The sequence below is a fragment of the Xyrauchen texanus genome, chromosome 39 (assembly GCF_025860055.1).
Source record: "Xyrauchen texanus isolate HMW12.3.18 chromosome 39, RBS_HiC_50CHRs, whole genome shotgun sequence".
NCBI lineage: Eukaryota > Metazoa > Chordata > Actinopteri > Cypriniformes > Catostomidae > Xyrauchen > Xyrauchen texanus.
In genome coordinates this window covers 28,564,352-28,586,450 of record NC_068314.1, presented here as the reverse complement: position 1 = coordinate 28,586,450, position 22,099 = coordinate 28,564,352, and the positions used below count along the sequence as shown (strand labels likewise).

Genomic DNA, 22,099 nt, shown 5'->3' with positions numbered 1-22,099 from the left:
ATGACTTTCTTTCTTCTGCAGAACACAAATGACGATTTTTCAAATGAGGAATATTTCAGCTCTGTTGGTCCTCACAAAGCAAGTGAATGGTGACCAGAACTTTGAAGGTCCAAATATCACATAAAGGCATCATAAAAGTAATCCATTTAATCAATGTATTCTGAAGTGCTCCAGTTGGTTTTGGGTGGGAATAGACCAAATTATATGGACCAACAGAGCTGAAATATTCATCTACAAATATTTTTTGTATTTAACAGAAGAAAGAAAGTCATGCACATCTGGCATGGCATGAGGGAGAGTAAATGATGTGAGAATTACAATTTTGGGGCGAACTATCCCTTTAAGAGTTAGATGAAGTATAAATAACTCTTTAAGGTAGCAACTGCATGCAACCACTTATAGATGCTGATTACTATTTTAAGAAGATGGCCAACGAGAGAACTACATGATACCCCTCATATATTCATGTTCTCATAAGGAAAAATTTAAATGTACCCCTTCATTTCCCAATTAAAGTGCATACATTCTTCTCTGGCTCTCCTCTAGCTTCATGCATCACAAATCAAAGGCCTGAACTGAAGAAAAGTTTGGCATGCTGATCACAAAGCATTAATCCGAGACTGAGAGATCTTGGTTGTCCTGTTCGGACAGGAATTAAAATGACTTACTGCAACTGTTAAGCATGAGTACTCAAAATTATCATTTTTTTTATAAAGGCACCGCAGCTAGTAGTCTGTCTAATGAGCTCACTTGGGTTTAAAACTCTAGTCTTTCTCAGAGAACGACTGGACACGCCATACAAACAAACAACAACAACAACGGTTGGCACCACCCACGGGTCAGAGGACAAATCTATTTCAGCCACAGCTACGGCCAAGCATGACTAGCCAAAAGAATGTGCATGGTTGGCTGGCCAGTCATAATGGAAGGCTTCTTTTCAGAGGGGGATTGTGGGGAAATTCCATGATTCTGCTCTGTCGCAGGATTTGCTGAAGGGATTCCAAGAGCCCAGAGTTTATTGTTCCTCAGACTCTCTGAAACAATGACATAAGCAACAGGGGTGGGGGTCCATGCCAGAAAGATGCCAAAAGTTTACAGCTGTCGCAAAAAATTATTTTCATCAACCTTGCAACCTTTCTCTGCCTCCTTCCCTTTTTTTTTCCACCAAACTACTTTTCCTAAAAGCAACCATGTGTATATGAGTGTGTTTGTGTGTGTGTGTGTGTGTGTGTGTGTGTGGTAGGCCCACTCAGGATGCAGGATGATGAGTCTGTGTTTTCTTAAGACTGAAATAATCAGACATGTCAAGAGCAATGGGCACGAATGAGAGTCAAGCACTCTAATAAAAGACTGGGATCATTTCGGAGGCCCTATCGGCAAGAGTGGTAGGGATTTCGGCATGGAAACTGGAGACGGCTCCTTGTTTGTTCTGTCCTTTCAAGACTCTTGTAATGTTACGGCCACTGTGGAATGCATAAAGTTGATGTGTCTAATTTCGGGGGACGGTGGCCAGTTAGCAGTCAAGATCCATTTCTGTTGAGGCCAATTGACAAAACGAGGAAAGTTGGAAATATACATAAAACACACTTAAAATAAAGTAAAAAATGATCCAAAACCCCCATTCCCTTTTGTAGGATCAGCGCGTCTGGACCATGTAAAGCTCGGCACATTTGCACACACATAAGCCCCCCTCCCCATCACCCTGTGCACAAAACCTAGTGAATTTTGTGGCATATTTTACCTATTATCCAAATGACTGCCTTCAATAAAACCAACAATCAAGCTTTGCTTTTATCTCTTTATGAGCTGATTAAGTTAACAAGATTCACATGTGGCTTTCTGGACATGGCTGTTGTTAGTCTCTGGGGGGCTCAATCCCGCTCTTATAGATTGGGATGATAGCCCACTGCCAAATTTTGGAGGAAGAGACAAGGAGACTCTTTAACAGCCAGCTCTATTTTTATTCAACACAGCACATGTAATATGTGTAGCAGCGAGTGAATCTTAGAGTGTGCATGTGTTTATGTGTGTGTGTTTTTGCATAGCGGGGGCTGACTAAGGTGGGCGGTGGACACAGGTCTGGCCTCAGACGCCATCTGGTCCTGGGCTACGGGTATGAACACAAATGCTGCGTTTATTTAGCATGCTGCATTTCCTCAATAGCTCCACTTTTCTTTAATAGGCGTCACTAAAGGAGAGGTTCTGTGGTGTTATTCTGGCAAATGAGGATGTGGGGAGAGCTGCGAAAGAGACAGACCAACAGGTTGAGAGGCCTGCGGTTGTTGCACCTCACCCTAAGGCCGATACAGACCAGTCAATGGAGTTGTTGAAAGAGTGTTGCACCTTAAAATTAATTCACTCAAGTGTGTCAGCACTATGTGGACAGCCACTGGTAATAAATGGCAATAAGTGTCAGAATATTCATACTTTCATTGTATGCACTGAATTCGATGAAGAACATACTTCTCAACCGTTAAAAATGACACAAGGGGCGTTACTGGTGTGGTACCCTGACCTTTTTGTACATTTAGCTAGAGTTTTTAACTAATTTTGGGTTAATAATTGTACAATAAGGACCTATTGTGTACCTTAAGGGTACAATTATGTACCCCAGAACTCTAACACGAGGTATAAAAAATGACCCCTTGATGGATACCACCCCAATGACAGCCCGTATACCTTAAAAGGTACAGTTTAGAACATTTTCCTGATAGTGTTTGGCATAGTTAAGTGTCCACTGGTTACACAATTCAGAGTCTCATTCGGGTATCTTTTGCCTATTGTATCATGAAAACTGAGTAAATGTGTAGCAAGGAAGTATACATATTCGGACACAGGGGATGTGAGGTTGAAGGGTATGCATACCTTGCTGCAGGCTCTGAATGGGTACTGCCCCTTGACCTGGTTGTAGGTTCACCAGGCCCTGTCTTTGTAGGTTCAGAATATGTTGCTGCTGTAGTTGTTGCATCTGGATCAACTGCTGCTGGAAAGCCAGATGTTTATTCCCCAACTGCTGCTGCTGAGATGAGGAAGAGAGAGGGTTTATTAAGAAGACAGAAATTAACCAATAAACAATTAACCAAAAAGAGGTGTGGGAAACTCTATTCAACTAAAACTTATTGTAACTTGTTCAGTTTGTTCGACTCAAAAAAATAAGCTTGTTTGTATTTTTAAACCACACAGTATACAGTTACTTGTCCTCAATAAGAGGAATTTCACTAATTGTGAAAATGTAATATAACTAAATGTTTTAGCTACATAGCATATCAGAGGAAACAGTGAAGTGAAAGGATGAGTCTTGTAGGGCCACAGGATGGAGAGGGCGGGAAAGAAGATACACTCATTGGCTTTTATAAGCCTTTCACCTCATCCAGGACATGTTCAGATAGGACATATCCTGGAATAGAGAGATTTCCCCTTCACTCACTAAAGCACTTCCTGTGGTGGTAGACTACAAGCACAAAACAAAAGAAAAAAAAGCGTTGAGGTGCGGTTCAAAGCGTCAAAGTGCATTGTGAAGCCGAAAGTCTTTCATGCAGTTAGAGATAACGCATTAATCTGCAAGTGACAGTTTCATGTGGTCTCGGAGCGACAACACAGACACGCTCGCAAACACCCTTGTTCATTCCTGTGTGCAGCAATCTGTTAGCATGTGGTTGGCGAATAATTAACACAGTAATAAACAGTGACTAACAACATCTGTCTGCAATGCGAAGAACAGTTCCAGATTATGTCATGTTTATCATTGTACGATAAGGCTTTGTATTTTTTGCTGCACAAAAATTTCCTTTGTGAAATTTAAGAACCATGCATCATGACTATCTTCATTTGTTCCATAAACATGTCTTAATGTATGTGGATTGTCATATCATTCTGCTCTCAAAATATTACTTTCTGTTCCTGCTGATTTTCAGCTATGACATACAGTAAGCCTAGCCCTAAACTTCTAGAAAGGCCTAAAAAGGCTGAAGAAGTTGTTTTAGTGGACACTCTATTTGAGTGGACATAGCAACACAGACCAACCTAATAGCATGAGTTTGAGGTAGGACTTCCTGGTTGTCCAACCAATTAAAGATTGGCAGAGTGTTTGGGAAACCTCATTAAAAATAGCCATCGTTTTTGCAATCCTGCAAAAATTACACGCTGCACACTCTCAGATTTCGGGAGTCGAGTATGTGTTTGTGTGTGCAAGGGTAGGGGTGAGCGCTTTGGAATACAAGGCATGCGCCGATAAGGTCAGGCTGTGTCGTGATGATAAATGTCCTCCTTCCTGAACCGGACCGACTTGGACAATGTTTCCAGAGACAAGCTTTTTGATGTTGTCCCAGTGAGAGATGGACCTTATCTTCTTTTAGATAACAGGGCGAAAAGAGTGGAAGAGATGGGGAACAACGTGGAAGGAGACAGGGAAGAAAAATAAAAAATAAAATAATTAAAGGTAGTTTCTTAATCTCGCTGTCATGTAAGTGTTTGAGACTGCTGCCCGGCGCACAAAGCCTCATGGGAAAATGCCACACAGGTCAACTCCAGCAGAGAGAGGAAAACACTGTCATGAAGTCAAGCACTTTATGGAGGGCTACTGAGGTGAGGGAAAAATGAAAAATTTCACCTCACGATTTTGAGATTTGATATATGAGATTGATAAGAATCAATATGTTTGGTTACATTTATATATATATATATATATATATATATATATATATATATATATATATATATATATATATATATATATATGTTGTTTAAATTGGTGTTGTTTAAAGTGGTTGTTTATTGCTCAGCTGACGAAATATTGAAAAAAAAATGTATTCAGAAGAAAACCTCCAGTTAAAATATGAGTTGAGAAAATTAAACGTGATCTAGAGGCTTTAACCCTCACAGCCTCATTTCCATCCACATAAAGTTTAATATGCCGTCTACCATTACTATGTTCTATACACTAAATATAAAGAATCACAAATTATTGTTTTGACACGAAGAGAGCGGCATCGTATTTTCCCTGCTGATAGCCACCCCTAGGGGGCGATACCTGTTCCCCTTTCGAATTACCTTTGAGAATGATAGATGTGATAAAACAGAGTGAGGGCGAGACAGAGGAAAGGGAGAAGGAAAGATGTGGGGTATGAACACACAACTGAATGAAGGAAAGTGTTTTAACGCTGATATTCAGTCTGTCTATCTCTCCTCTAACCCAGCTCTTTGTCCATCTTCCTTCCTCCACCTCTCCATTGCTGTCTTCTTCACTCCTTTCTCATTCTCTCCCTGTTTAGGTCCCATGGGACACAGTTCAAGTTCTTTAACACATTGTGTCTGCACGCTGTTTACATTAGATGCAGTTGAGTGGCTAAAGCTAGCGGAGTAACAGGCCTGTCAGCTTGATTTATGAGCACATCAAACAGAGTTTGGGCACGCCAGACCCGACTGACAGCGCTACTTCATTAGGCTGACTCCAGGGTGACTCCACAGCTCAACTGTCAAACAGAGAGAGAGAAACAATAAAAACAGAAAAAGTGCAAAAGTGCAAAAGTTTAGATTGTAGATGCGCAAATGTGTGTGGCAACCATCTCTCTCTGGCTCATGTATCTGTCTATCTCACCTCTCAACCTGGTTATGCTGACTGGCAGTGATATGGGTGGCAATTAAAGCATCTTTTACTGAGAGAGGGACCATAATGTGTCATCTCTCCATTTTCAACCACAAAAACAAAGCCCAGAGTTTGAACATCCAATTTCAATCACGATTATATGAACAGACTACTTTCCATGCTTGTTGAAACTTCATGCTAATAATGACAAATGAAAGGAAATAAAATATAAAGAAGAAAATAGTGCTGCTTGAGGAGGTTGCACAATGGACAGAGATGTGGGTAGTGTTTCAAGGCAGAGTGTGTGGTTGGTGTCAGTAAGTGTGTATTGTTTTTTCTTTTTTAGACTTTTCTTATCCCAGCGTTATATGCAAAGTAAACTTTAAGTAAGCAATTTTTAAGTTTATTTCAACTAAATGTGTAATGCTGTGGTGCTATCAAAAGATTGCTCTTTTGTTTGAGCATCCTGTCCAGTCCAACCCAGCAACATTGACTTGACCAATGGCATGATTTTGGGGTGGGACTATCTGTTTGCTGACCAATGGAAGATGGGGGGAGTTTTCTGAATCTTTTTAAAAAAAAAGCCATACTTATTTTTGAAAATCCTTTTGGTGTTTCTAGTGGCGCTGAAATTGTACACTTCAGCTTTAAAAATGGGCCAGAGGGACGAGAAACGAGAGAGAGGCCACACATTCTTCTGTTGCTCTCTTTTCTTTATTCTCCTTACGCCTGAATGCCTCTCTTTTAGTCCAGCGCTGTCAGTGCTCGCATCCCCAGGGGGACGCCACTACACACAGACATCTGAAACAGTCTAAAATAACATGCTTTTATATAATTTTCCTGTCTGTGATAGTCTGGACAGCGTCCATTCATGTTTAGTTGATAATCTATGTTCACAAAAACCTACGCAAGCATGATTTGTCATAAACTGAGCCAAAAGGCAATTCATAACACAACACAAGTATGTGTTGTATTCTTAGCATTGCCACAATTGGTGCTATAGTGGTATTAGCACAAACTGTCTTTTTCTGCGGTCAGCTTCTCTTTAAAACTGTTTGAAGAGAATCTTGCTGAGCAAGTTAGCTGAACAGCTGGCATGTTTATAGGTAGCTACCTGATTAATAAAAAGATCTGGTTTAATGGCACAGACATTTCTAAGCTAATTCTATCATCTCATGAGTAGTGAGGTTTGTTACCACCACAGTAACGCAAGAACGCACAATGAAAACCCAATAAAATCACTTTAAAGAGCAAACTTTTCTTTTGATGGAGGGGCTAGGACCTTGTTTTGTCATTGCTAACAGCTTTTAGTTTACATCACAGCCAATGATTTGCAACTTGCTAATATGCTATTAAAAGTAGACCTATTAGGTATGAGGTGGAGGGACCTTCTCACTCTAGAGAGCATTTTATTGCAAGATGGTGATCAATATTGTATTGCCTGTCTCCCTGGAAAAGAAAGACTGTACATTTTAAATGTGTATATCTGCTAAAAGTTGATTGAAGCTAACAGAAATTAGCCACAAAACTCAAATTCTGATTTCATGGGGTTTTGCTACAATGGAAATGTGTTGGTCAAGCATTCGGTTTGCATTTGAACGCTTGTGTAGAATGTTTCTGGCCCAATGGCTGGGTAAAAAAAACCTTGAATAAACTTTCAAGAATAATTTCAAGAATTTTGAATAAATAAACTTTCCCCAAGTTCATGGGAGCTGACCACTGCCCTCCCAGTATAAATTCCTTGCTCTCCTTCCACTCTGAGAGCACACCATCTCCCTAGCTTCCACTATTTAATAAAGGATAATGTCTGAAAAACTCCTGGAGCCTTGAATAAGGTTAGTTAAGCTTTTTTATACTGTTTTCCTCCATCTCACTTTTTAATATTTGTTTTCTTAGTCTCTATCCCATTTCTTGACTATCTGTGGAAAATGTCAGGATATCTATTCAATTGTGTGTGTGCGTGTGTCGGTCTGTTTATGTGTGTTTTTGATAGAGCATTTGCCACGCATTTACTCTATCAGTCACTTTGCTGTCTGGGGCATATCTAACAGGTCTTAATCCCTGTCCTCCATGGCCTATAGCATCCACCCCCACCCACCGCACCAGTTCAGTCTTTCTCACCTGCTATCAAGTCAAGAGCTCATTCATTCTCTGATCCTCTCAGTCACACAGAAAGAAGACTGCAAGTCACCTTCAACCCTAAACAGTTTGGGCTGTGAACGGAACATTCTTTGCTGTTGGAATTTGTGTTGATGCTGTTAGAAGCCAGAGTACATAAAAAAACAAAACAAAAAAAACAACAGAGTCTGTAGTACACAAGTTACAGTAACCGGCACATTGCTAGCAACTGTACTAACAGCCATGTGCTAATCTCATAATATCATTAACTCTTGCAGCAACAGTATGATTTAGTTGTGTCAGATTTAATTGTGTGGTTCAGGCTGCTGACACGTAGGCCACGAAAGTTTAGATTTCATTTGACTGCCAGATTAGCACAGATCTCTTTCTCTCAAGCAGTGTACAGACAGGCGATTACGTTCTTGCCTTTGTTGTGCTGTAGTCTTATCCTTCATGATCCAACATGATTCCCCCTTACCTTCATTACCTAGATCAGGTCCTTCTCCTCATCCAGTACCTTAATTGACAATTAAAGAAACTCGTCAACTCCACCATAGTGGGTTGTAATAGGGATTTTCCACTAGGCTTAGCAAGCGGCGACTTGTAAATTAATACTTAACAAGTATTAGAGGCAAAGCCGCATGGTAAGGTTTGGAGCATGACTTTGGTGGAGGGCAGAGAAATGAAAATCCATATTTCCTGAACGTCTTAATCCACATTTTTGAATCACCTATTTCACAAAATGCAATTGAGTGGTTAAGAGAGGAAGAGAAAAAACATGATGGCATGCATCTATTTTCCCATTGAGGATTTCAAGTAATGATCTGTGATTACAGAGTCTTTATAAGGTCTTTGCTGAATGGTTTGTGCATGTCACTCAGTGCACTGAAAAATCAGCAATATAGAAGAGCAAAGTAATTTCACATATCAGAATATAGTTATTTTTATAGAGTTTGTCGCTGGCTTTTGAGAGACACTGGCTTCTGCTGTGTAGAAAATGATGCGTCAGCCATCATGAGTGTGCTTATCTATGGTGTTATTAAGGTGAAATGTACAATGAAGCACCCTACTGAGGGTGGACAGGGCCTTCTTACCTCTTTGGCCTGCTTCCCTGCTTGCTGCTGCTGGGTTAAGAGCTGGATATGTAACTGCTCCTGTTGCTTCTTGTAGTACTCTTGCAGCTAGATGAGAGAGAGAGAGAGAGAGAGAGAGAGAGAGAGAGAAATAAAGGGTCAATTAAATCATCTGGACACCCCCACTAAAGGGGGCGACTGTGTCTCAGGTGGTAGAGCGGGTCGGCCACTAATCGCTGGGTTGGCGGTTCAATTCCTGGCCCATGTGACTCCACATACCGAAGTGTCCTTGGGTAAGACACTGAACCCCAAGTTGCTCTAGTGCCTGGCATGGCAGCTCTGCCGTAATTGGTGTATGAGTGTGAGTGTGTGTGTGTGTGTGTGTGTGTGAATGGGACACAGTGTAAAGCGCTTTGGTAACCACTAAGGTTAAAAAAGGCACTATATAAGTGCAGACCATTTACCATATAAAGGAACTCTGTGGAAAAAAATCAAATCCCTCAAAAACAAAAAAATCTTTTGCCTCAGATGGAATTTGCAATGAGATGTTGAAACATGGCAGCCCCAAACTGAATGAGGCCATTCTCAAATTATTCAATTTGCTCTTAAAATAAGGACACTTTCTTGAGAATTGGAAAGAAAATCAAATAACCCCAATCTTCAAACAAGGTGACACATTTAACCCAAACAACTACAGGGGCATTTCAGTGAGCACCAACTTTGGCAAATTATTCTGTTATATAATGAATGAGAGATTAGTCCACTATCTCCAAACTTAAAAGACATTAAACAACTGTCAAATTGGATTCATGCCAAAACACAGAACAACTGATCATATCTACACACTACAGATACTGCACACAAACATGTCCACCAAACAAAACAAGGACAATTTTTGGTTGCTTCATTGATTTAAAAAAAGCCTTTGATTCAGTTTGGCATAACAGGCTCTTCCTAAAACCGATTCAGAGTGGAATAAAGAAAGGTTTATGATTTAATTAAGGACATGTACAAATACAACAAATGATGTATTAAAATAAACAACAAAAGAACTGATTATTTCAGCCAGAATAAGGGAGTTCGTCAAGGCTGGAGCCTAAGCCCAACTTAATTTAATATTTACATAAATTAATTGGCCACAATGCTTCAAAACTCTTCTAGCCATGGACTCAATCTAGAGGACAGAGAAATCAAATGTCTTCTATACGCAGACGAACTACTGCTGCTCTCACCTACTGAAGAGGTATTACGTAAAAGCCTCTCAATTCAAGAAAATTACAACTGGGCTTTACCAATAAACACAGACAACCCTAAAGTTAACATTTTTCATACAAAAAATATGTTTTTACATTTGGGGGAGAAATTCTTAGCCATTTACAATTATTTAGGTCTGACAATTTACGGCTTCTGGACAATTTGACATGGATGTAAAGGACCTAACAGGCAAGGCTCGTAGGGCATTTTACAATGTAAGAAAAATATGATTCAAATTTAACCCCCCAATCAAACTGTGGCTAAAAAATTGACAGTGTCATCAAACCCATCCTTTGTTATGGCAGTGAAATCTGGGGACCCAAATATAAACTAAATTATGAATCCTGAGAAAAAAGTTCCACTGAAACTTTCCACCTTGAATTTAGTAAAAATATCCTGGGATTTCAAACAAGTGCTGTAGGGCAGAACAGGACAGATACCCTCTCTTGACTGATATTCAGAAGAGAGCCAGTCAATTCTGGTTCAACCAATCAGACACTTACCCAGAAAATCACCATCACTGTGCATTTATTCTTGCAAACAAACCCATTTACATGTATGCATTTGGCAGATGCTTTTATCCAAAGCGACTTACAGTGCACTTATTACAGGGACAATCCCCCTGGAGCAACCTGGAGTTAAGTGTCTTGCTCAAGGACACAATGGTGGTGGCTGTGGGGATCGAACCAGCGACCAATTATGAAACATATTAGCTCAGTTCCAAAACCTAGTTTTGCCAGCATAGTCCATTGCCATCTAAGACTGCATCCTAACAGTCAAGAAACCTCCTACTTGACTGATTTGGAATGCTTTAAAAAGACCGCAACTCAACACTTTACACAAATAGCATTATCATGTTGCTAAGCTAACATCGTGATATCCTAAGAAGCATAACATATTAGGCAAAATAGTTCATTTTTAATTACACTGAACACATTTCAAACACTTAAATTACATTCAGTGTTGAATAAAATATCATTATATTTATAATCCATATTTCTCTCGCTTTGTCCACTATTTTGGATTTTTCAAGCTTTGTCGTAAACGCATAATGAAAAAGCCCTCACCCTTAGGCATTACATGCTGCCTACACAGCAAAGCAACGACCACAAACCCAACAACTGCCCTCAAAGGCCACACTGGCACAGGTCATCTGCTTAAACTGGAAAATGCTGAGCTATTAAATCAAGACTCTAGATATCTAGGATGAGGTAGCAGGGTGCAAGGAGTTGCCCATACCTATGTCTAAAAGGCAATAAGAAAGAAAACAGGATAAAACAAGATCAGCTTCTTGCTTAAGGGGCAAAGTGTTTCCATAATACACCATATTCATCCTTTTTTTCAGCATTCCTCTAAAAGGTAGTTTAAACACCTGGCAGGTGGCGTCTGAATGTGTCCTGTAAATCATCTGTCCACCTTTCTCTAGACATGGCAACCCTGACAGCATGGAGACAGGCTTCCTTATTTATGATTGACTGAACTAAAACACACAACACCTGTCCGGGGAAGCACTGGTAAATCGTGCCCTTCGCAGCTAATCTGAGAACAGTTTTTGTTAGCTCCCGAGTAGCAGTTACGATTAGGACGCAGGTGGGAGAGCAAGCTAGAGATCAGCATAAAAGAGAGCAATTTTGGCCCCAAGCACCTGAGAGATCTGCTATACTTACCCGCCCCCCTATTACATGCATGTTTCCCTAGTCCAGGTGCTAATCCATCAATACCGTCCAGTTACATTAATTAAATACAAAATCATGCAATATTTTTACAAGATCAAATGAAAACAGATCTTTTTGATGTTTCTGTGGTGCCAGCTAGTCTGTTTGCTTGAATGAATTGATTGTGTTAGGTTAATAAAGCACAAGATAGCTGTTTGCATACTGGTTACTGATTTAAAACTCAGCTGAATGGGCTTCTTACTCCTATACACAGGTAAACATAGACCTATGTGTGTGTTATAAAATTGAAAACAGTTCACCATGGCACACCTTGCCAACTCTGATTAAAAGATTTGGGAACAGTCAAAGGCATGTGGGAGTCAATGAAACTGTGTGTTTGGTTTTAGTGGGAAGGTATGGTTCATTCTTCAGAACAACAAAGCTTATTAGACAAAAAAAGAAAACAGGTGTGTGGCAAGGGAACAGCAGAGAGAGGATTAATCATTTAAAGATATCAATTACTAATTCTGTAAAACTCTTAAGTTGAAGTTCTGAAATTGGTTGTCATGAAAGTGATTCAAGCATCAAGGGTTGCGTTAACTGTGTCATTTACAGATTTTTTAAAACATTGAGGGATAATTCCAAATGCTGTCTGTCATTTCGACAGATAAAAAGAAACAAGAAAACCATTTTAACCTAGTGCACCAGTTTTGACTTCACCCTCTCTCTCTCTCTCTCTCTCTCTCCCCTCTCACTTTACGATGGCACACAGAAAAAGTTCTGTGAACTTGTGCACGTATATATGCACCCCCCCCCCCAATTGAATGGTTATTTCCTTTTAAAGCCGCACGTGACTGTCAAAGTTTGAAAATCTTCTTTTAGTGCAGCAGTTGATTGACAGTTAGAACTTTCCCTCTAGAACTCCTTTATTTCATCAGATTTGGGCTTGGGGAATCAAAACTCTATTATATATCCAGTGTCATATGCATTCCATTATAATAAATACTATGCACTAAGCACTCAAAAGAATATTTCACCAAAAATGAACATTCTCTCATCATTCACTTACCCTGATACCATCCTAGATGTGTAAGACAGTCTTTCTTCAGCAGAACACAAATAAAGTTATTTTAGAAGAAGATAGAGCTCTGTCAGGTCCTTATAATGCAAGTAAATTGGTGTCAGCACTTTGACGGTCCAAAAGTCACATTTAGGCTACGTCTACATTTATCCGGATACATTTGAAAACAGGATTTTCTAGCACACTAGCTTTTTCAAGCGTTTTCCAAAAGTTGCTTGTCCACACCGAAATGTATGAAAATGCTTAAATCACGTTACTGCGCATGCGGAAAATCCCCGGTGCATGTACGGTCCGAAATGCAATTGTCCTCGTGTTCCGTCACCAGACACCAATTCTGAGTAAACTTCCCTTCACCTTTGAAGGAACGCAATGTGATGGTTGTGATGGTTGTACAAAGTAACATTCATTTTTTAACAAAGTATCAAGTACAACAGCGCCACTATAATACGGGCCGCCATCTTGATCATTTTGGTTGTATAGATCACATGACTTCGTCACATGACAACAAATACATCATCATTTTCAGATATATCTGTTTTCACAGTCCACACTACGATGTGGAAACGGTGTTTTCAAATTTATCCACTTTGGAGTGCATTTTCAAAAAGCTCAGTTTTTGCAGACAAAAATATCATATCAGTGTGGACAAGGAATTAGACAGCATAAAAGTAATCCAGTCGATCAATGAATGTCTTCTGAAGCAAACTGATACGTTTGTATAAAAAATTAAATAGATAATTAAAATGTTATTAACTTTCAAAAAGCACTTCTTGCCAGCAGTTGATGCATCATGAAGCTGTCGCGTGACGTAAACACATCAGCGAGTTCATATGAGAATCCAGAAGAGCCGCTTATTTACAACAGAAGAACAGACATCATGCAAGAGTTCGGCCATTTGAAACAGCATCAGGAAGCCCTGGATGGAAGCACCAATTTAAAGTAAAAAAAATTTTTATTATCCATTTGTTTCTTACATAAACCTATAAATTCGCTTCAGAAGACATTCACTGATCAACTGGCGTCTGGATTACTTTTATGCTGCCTAAATGTGACTTTTGGACTGCCAAAGTGCTGGCACCCATTTACTTGCGTGAGTGATAAATGTCAGGTAAGGACCTGACAGAGCTCTATATTCTCAAGCTCTATCTGCTGAAGAAAGATGGCATCAGGGTAAGTGAATAATGAGATCATTTTCATTTTTGGGTGAACTATTCCTTTAAGAAATAAAAACAAGCACGATGGATAAAAATAGACCATGGTCTATGGTTTAACTTAGTCTAACTTTTTCAAAATTCCTAAGACTTAAACTTTGCCCTGCAAAATTTGTGCTACGGACATGAATGTCTTCAAGTCATTGGCTTTTTGAGGTGAGGGGTGCTATTACTTATCTAAGTGACCAAACGTATGATTTTGGCAATAAAACAGGTGAAAATTTGAAAGTTGAAAAAGACTTAGGGGGAAGGCTCTGTTGACTTGGGCCAATAAGCAACCAGACATAACACCTTAGCAACTGCATTGCAATGACCCAGCAACCACCCACTAAACCCTATGACTGTGGCAGTGAGTTTGCATGAGCAAATATCACTCACGTTTTATTCTGAAAAAGTAGAAATCTAGTTTTAAGTTAAGTGAAAGTGAAAAGAGCAATATGGCTTTGATGCTATTTTTAAAAAAAACTGAAAATGAATAAAAGCAAAGCAAGATGTAACTTGCATAAATGTGTGAGGTTTTGTTAACCAAAGATTTAAAATATCATATTCACATTAATTTTTGTCATTTTCGCTTTTGAAGAAGAAAAAATCAAACATGGGAAAGGCTTCCTGTTAAGTTAGCATGTTTACTTATGTCTGTTTGAAGTAGCTACTTTCAACTAGCTACTATTTTACAGTCTTAACACAAGACTGGCTTGAGCCCAGTAACACTGTCATTACACATCTCCAACTGTAGCTTTGGCTAACCGCAGTGGCCACCGCAGACCCACCGCTGTTTGTTTTACTTTTAAGATGGTTCTTAAATTTAAATTTAAATTTAAATTTACCTAGAAAAGCTTATTAAGATTAAAATCTCAGCTTCATGCGGATGACCTATCTAACATGGAAGTACATTTTGACCAAAGGAGTAGAGCGCAGAGGCCCTCGGACACACTGGAACCATAGAGGAGCGCCTGGGGGACGCTGGCTACAGCTGGTGAAGACAATTAAAATAATGATACCCTCATTAACTCGTTATCACACCTAGTGTTTACAGATAGGTTAATGCTGGCTTATTCAAGGATATGAGGAATGAGGTACTAAATGGTAGGCTACATACCAATACACAATACTGTACTGCCTTGGAGGAATAGTTCACCCAAAACTGAAAACTTTGAGTGAATTTTGAATATTGAAATTAGCGAATGGATCATGCTTCAAAATATCTCCTTTGAGTTTAGCAAAAGAAAGACTGATGACAAAGCTGCTTGTATTCACATTTTGGTTGCGCTTTATTTTACAGTACGTGTACTTTCAGTATACTTACAGTGCACTTACCCAAGAAAGTACTGAGTAATATTAGGTAACTTCATGTACTTAATATGGGTTAAAGTTAGGGTTGGGGTTAGGTTTAGGGTTAGTACTTAGTAATTACTATAGTTGTTGTAATTATATAGTGCATAAATGTAGAACAGTACTGTAAAATAAAGTGCTACCCACATTTTATTAACAGAATCTAGGTATGTCAATAAAATAAAATAATGAATTACATTATGATTCATTTCTTTATTCCAGACATTTCAAGAACTGAATTATCCTCTATAAAACTGTTGTAGGAAGTTGTTGAAATAAAATAAGAAATATGTCAGTTTACATCTACTTATACATATTGATTCATCTTGAGATATTTTATTGTTTTAGATTTGTCATAGCAAGTCAGATAATAATATTATAGCTTATAAAGTTATTTTTTATATTTTTTAAGTCATCCTGAGGGGCCCTGGCCCGCTAGTGGGCCCCAGCACCTTGGTTGTGAACCACTGCCTTAAATGGACTTTGACTCAATCTGTTAGTGCTTCATCACTGCATTAATTATGTTGACATATGAAATAAAAATAAAAGAATATAACAAATGAAAAACCACACCGAATGCCATTCGCGTCATATAACACTAAGAGCCAACTTGTCAGTGCAGTATACAAAAAGCTCTCAGAAGTTAGAGGAAAACTTCAAGTTGACCCGAGTGTACACAAATCTTTGTGGCATATCAGGCTTAAATTCACTCATCTCCCGCTCTTTTCAACAGGCGAGTGGCTCTACTGAGCGACACTGAAATGCTTCCTTCCTGCTACAAAAGCCACCTCACACCACTGCATCTCTGTGACTGCCTGTCGCTCTCCTGCATTACAGGATATTGAAGGTGAGCTACTTGAATCTCTGATGCCTGGCCACGGTCCTCCTCAACAAAGGCAGTCAGCGAGCCGTAAGGTGTGCAGCGAAACTCCATTTAACACGCTAGAGGCGGTTCATTCACAATATGTTGCCCGTCTCTCCGTCTCGCTGTGGGTCGAGTTTAAACTCTCCTCCACACCTGGCTTCCGCCCGCCTGGCCCCGCTGCCTCTCGCCCACTCATTACCCCTTTAATTCATGCCAATATGAAGCTGAATAGTTGTGGGAATAATTAAAGAATAATTAAGGGGTTTGTAATGATTTGATTCAGTGGGCCCCTTTCACGTTAACTGCGCGCCTTGAAAGGCATTCACCTTAGATTCCCATTATTGTGACCTTGGTTTTACTTAACAGCAGAGACAGGGAATAAAAAAAAAGAGCAAAATATATCAGCTGGGCTTTAATTAAGGGTCGGTAGGATGTAAAGGATAACTCGCACATGCATAAGTGCACATACATATATAAACATCTCTTTGTATGTAAAATCATATTTGTAAGAGTATTCATATGCAGAACAAGCCATAGCCTACTCATTCTCCCACACACTCTAGGATGAGATCAGGGACAGACTGCTGTGTGTGTGTGTGTGTATGTGTATTGGCAGCCTCTCTGATTGCTCCATTTGCTGTGTGTGAGAGTTTGAGCGTTAAGAGGCGCCTCTCACGTGGATCATCACCACTGCAAACCATTAAACCCACTGGCTTTTACTGGAGATGTAAAATGGCCCATGAACAGTAACTATTTTAATTTCAATACCCTCGTAAAATACCTAGAAAAAAAAAAAACAGAGAAATAAAGTGAGAGGGGGGGGGGGAGGCAAAAGTGCTTTGAGTTTCTTTGTCAAACAGCTGAATTTTGATTTCTGTAAGTGACTCCGTATTTCCATCCTGATAAATTTGTCAGATCCACTCAACACAATTTATACTCGCCTAAAGAAACCTCCTCCTACTTATTATTATGAAATCAACTTCCTCTCTGTCAAGCCAGAACTTCTATCAATTATTTAAGAGAAAACTCTTTTCTTCTTCTTTGAACAGTGAAAGAAATATTGTATGTTCTCAATCAGAGTGCGGAAGAGGTATCGGAGAGGTGCCTGACCTCATTTCTGTCCTAGTGGAATGTGAAAAGGTCGAAGGGGCGATGGGGTGCGGAGTTTTGTGACGACAGCAGCGCTGCGTTACATTTTTGAGAGACGTGCGAGAAACGGGGATGTTTGTTTCTTCATGTCTGCTCAGAGGCTGCACCTCTAGCCTCCGGTCAATATCACAGCGAGATAGCACAGGCCATGCAACTAATAAACAAAGACAGACGGGAGGTGGGATGAGATATGGAGAAGTTTGGCTCAGCAGATGGGTGAGAAATGGTGTCCTTGCTCTAACATAAGCTCTCCCTGACCGCCAGCAAGTCGACGTGTAGCGACACCAGCCAAAGAAGGCGTTGCCAAACCTAGTATGCTAGTAAATGCAGCTTATAAATGCCGGAGCCAACAAACATCAAAGCCATGAGAGATATCATTCTGGGCATTGCTTTGAGGATACAATCAAAGTATCCATGTCTCAGAAATGCGATTACATTACACAATTTGACATCTACACTCAGGGCTTATTAACGGGGATCCCACATGAATGTACCGTGCATTTACTGTACGATCTTACAGAAGTCTATAAAAGTGCTGGTAACAGCTGTCGAAATGAAGAATGTCAGTTGGAAATTTCCTGCAAAAATTCTGAACTCCCATGTTGAGTTGGCAGACTTCCTTATGGGACTTCTATAAAACATGCACGACCTGTGCAGTAAGGGAGGTCTGGACAGGAGGGCAGAAGTTTTTTTAAGGAAGTGGGGGACAAAATGTGTGTTTATATGTCTGAGTGTGTGTATTGCTTGCTTTAAAACTTTTTGCAAAGGTGAATGCATGTTTTTTTCATGCGTATCCCTTGGCGCCAACTTGATACCAAACTCAATGGGGCAAAAGTGATAGACATATTTTCAAGTTGTTAAATTCTGTTTTTAAATGTTTTGCAGTGAGCTGGACCCATCCATACAAGTTTACCCATTTAGCTTTTATGAGATATGATGTAGCAAATTATATTTTGATTCCCCCAATAAAACTTTGCCAGTTGCACCAATTGGCTACTGTGAAAAGTACTTTTTGTGTGGTTTTCTGCGGGCATGACATGTCTGAGTAGTCCAGACATTTACAAATATTCTTTTAAGTGGTGTGTGTTACCTGTTGCAGCATAAGGGCTTGTTGTTGTTGGAGTAATGCTTGAAGTTGAGGCGGAGAGAGGATCTGCTGCATCTGCTGAGGAGTTATCATCTGTGGGGTCATCATTGCCATGGATACCGGCACCTTTGACATAAACAGCGAGAGGGCAAAACAATAAGTGCACGACAGTTTTTGGGACACAACATATTGCTGAAATTGTTTTGAATACAAATGTAACACCAAATGCCCTTAAAGGAATATACCGGATTCAATGATTACTCTTGATTACTACAAAAATGTATTTTGTTTCAAAAGTATAGCCACATGACATAAACAATAGGCTATGTGTGTTAACATGATTTTCGTGTGATAAAATCACTTTCTAACTTTCTAGAAAAATCTAATAATAGATTTTTCTATTATTTAAAAAAAAAAAATGTCCCCTCTATATATTTTCTGTATTTTGAGTATTTGTATGTATGTGTATTAAGTGTTGTCTATATATGTGAAGCACCATGACAGTCTGAACGAATTGCCCCATGGGGATTAATAAAGCACTAAACTAAAACCATTTCTGTGTAAGGTTATAGCCAATTTTACAACTTCGTTGCCATGACGATGTAATGTAAAAAAAAAAACCTGCAATCCTAAATCGACTGTAAACAATTCGGATTTCAACAACTATACAGCTCAAATAATACACAAGCTTTCCAGGAAAAATAACTAAATTCTTAAAAAAAATTATTAGCTTCGCATTTCTGCCTTTAAACAATCCAAATATTGGCCCCATTCACTTCCATTGTAAGTGCTTCACGTTAACCTCTATCTTTAGATTTTTGCTTATTTATAAGAAAAGGATAGATGAGACAAAATATTTTTTTGTGCTAATCAACATTATGCCACAAATGCTGTTGATTGAGCTTAACTTGAACTGAACCTGCAATTTTCCTTTAAAATCAAACATTTAAACATATTATCGTATTGGCCCACAAATATGAAAAATTATTAATATGACATAATATGGCTGAACAGACAATTCTTTAAATGCATAAACCACAGCATTAGTGAGATTTCGCAACCTAACACATGGAACAAGCATTGGGCCAAATATAGTATTACTATGAGTCATAGTACCATAAAGTTTAAATTTGCAGATTGAATCGGACGCACAGACTTTGATGTCAACAATAAAACATATGGGAAGTGTTTTCCTCATCTTTTTAAATACTGATAAGCCTTTTTATGTAGCTATCCTACTATACTATACATGATAACATGGTTAGATGCATTTGATTATGCACATTTAGCATTGCATTTATTCTCTTCTATCCGCAACCCAATCAGAACAGTCCTGCGCCCACTTCTGGGTTGCAACCCACCAGTTGACACAAATACGTATTCAGACATGCACGTAGCACACATAAACGTAGCATACAAAGGTGATACTGTGTCTCTATCTGTTTCTCAAGCATCATCAAGGAACAATGTTCTTCACTTTAATTAACTCTTTATTCTGTCATCTCAAAAAGAGTACACAAAACATCAGCTCTGTTGACACAATAGAGCTCCACACTGCTTGCATTGTAAAACCCTGTCGGTTTTTCTAAAACAGAGAGCACGAAAAAAAAACGTGTTGATCAAATCTTCCTTCGAGTATGTAGTCTTTATCAGCTTGAAAGTACTTCAATAAAAATATTATTATGATTTGTCATCTAGAGAATCACATCTTTGGCAAAAATAACAAACAGTGTGATAAGATAGCTATCGGCAGGAAATGACTTGCAACGGTCTGGAATAGAGAGTGCAATTTGCTTGACAAGAACGAGGCGTAAAGATAGAAAATGTGATGCTTATCATACAACACATATACAAAAAAAGAGAAAGAGAAAGAATGATAGAAATGAGAGAGAGAAAGAGAAAGAGAGAAGGTTTGAAAAGGCCTAAAGGCAGGCTGCCTGTACATGATTATATAGTTAAATGCATTGGGACTGGCCACTTTGTGAACTTATGGGCAGCTTTTAAACGGGCCAGCAATTTCCACCAGTACAATTTGTGGGCTGCTTCCTCGAATGCATCTAGTGATCTTCCACACACACACACACACACACACACACAGCTCGGTGGCATACCATTTATTTTCCTATTTACTGCTCAAGCGCCAGAACTGATCATCTCCTTGCAACTGCTCAATAAAAATAAAGCTATTTACAGGCAACGGCTGTCTTAAAGCTGACATATGTGTGCAGAATACAATCGTGCATAATATGTACATTTATCTACATTTTCCACTCAAAGGGAATAAAAAAGACAGACAGCATGCTGTGACGGCTCCTCAGTCTACTGCCAGTCCGATCTGATATTTGCATTCATTTGTTTTCATGTAGCGCCTGAGCGCTCATATTTTCAGCAGTTTATCTATTCAGAGCTCGAGGGCATGTGGGGAGGGGTAGAAGAAGGAAGAGAGAGAGAAAGGGAGATAAGGAGTGGAACGACGAAGAGAGAGAGAGCTGTCAGACGCAAATTAAATCTGTAAAGAGCTGATCTGACTTTGTAAACAAGATTGGCGGTAAATACGAACACTGTCGCTCTTTCTAGCTCCTGTGCTAGTTGAGAGAGGGATAAAGGCTTGTGATCGTGAGCCTCAAGGCGCGTGTTATCGGTGCAGGGACGTGACTGTCGGGCCTTGTCCAATACTTTACTGCAAACGTCCCTACCACAATCAAACAAGCCATCCATATCCTTACACTGTCAATCATGAAATCCTTCCCTGCATCAGTGACAAAGACAAAGAGGGGAAATTAGGCACTCTTTTAACCTCTATTTTACTGGCTGGCGTGCCAATCACCTTGATTAATTACAGATGTGATGCAGGTGAGGTTGTTATATTACTATAACGCTTAGAGCTAAAACTAGCAAGCACAGGCGCATTTGAGCTGATGATATCACGCAAATGTCTGATGCCATCATTTGGATAGAGTTCAGTGTGGTTTGAAATAAAGACAAATGAATTTGGCACTAGTGCATTTTGATGTGCCACCCTCCACCAGAATTCTGTCACCCCACTGTGATGACCTATATCAAGGGATAAACTACAATTAAAGCTTTGAAACAGAGTATGCACCTGGTAAGGAAAAGATGTCTGAAACAATGACAGGGCGCAATCCAACCTGAGCGCCAAGGCATGGGCTTGAGCAGGCCTAATGTTGTGTATGTGTGTGTGTTGTTTCTGTGAATACTGCGGGAGAAAGAACGCAAGATAGGGCAAAGAGTGGGCTCGGTGTGGCGGGTGCTTGGCGTCGCGCCAATTTGCCATGCACAGCTGCTTGTCTCTGGGAAAGAACGAAATGAAAACCTGTAATTAATTGCTCCTCTGCATCCCATTCTCCCGTGGTGACAACCCATACATTCTATTTTATACACACGTTCATTGACATTTTCAAGTTGCGGGCATAATAATTACCAGAGTTATAACACCTTCTATTGCGGCGCGACAGTGGGATTGACGAGCAGCCTGAATGCTGAGTTGTTAAGGTTTGACGCCATTAATTGCCCCTATAATCTAATATTACAAAGGCGGGCCATTACACACCGTGAGCGGAGCGTGCAATTCGACACTACGGTTTCAGAGCAGTGCAGGAAAACAAAAGCACGCCATTAGGGACTTGACGGCTACTAACAAAAGCGCGGCACAATGCGGAATTATATTTT

At 39.6% G+C, this 22,099-nt stretch overlaps 1 protein-coding gene across 2 annotated transcripts in view; it reads right to left on the bottom strand.

The window, feature by feature from the left end:
- The window catches only part of LOC127632914 (forkhead box protein P4-like), a 148,815-nt gene that overhangs the window by 42,063 nt on the left and 84,653 nt on the right, over positions 1–22,099 (bottom strand). The window contains exons 4-6 of one of the 2 annotated variants that reach the window (XM_052111748.1): positions 18,413–18,535; positions 8,797–8,883; positions 2,866–3,019 (exon numbers count right to left, since the gene is read on the bottom strand). In XM_052111748.1, the coding sequence (XP_051967708.1) occupies positions 2,866–3,019; positions 8,797–8,883; positions 18,413–18,535 (364 nt within the window). The remainder of the gene's footprint in view (positions 1–2,865; positions 3,020–8,796; positions 8,884–18,412; positions 18,536–22,099) is intronic. The other variant, XM_052111749.1, reaches the window with a different exon arrangement.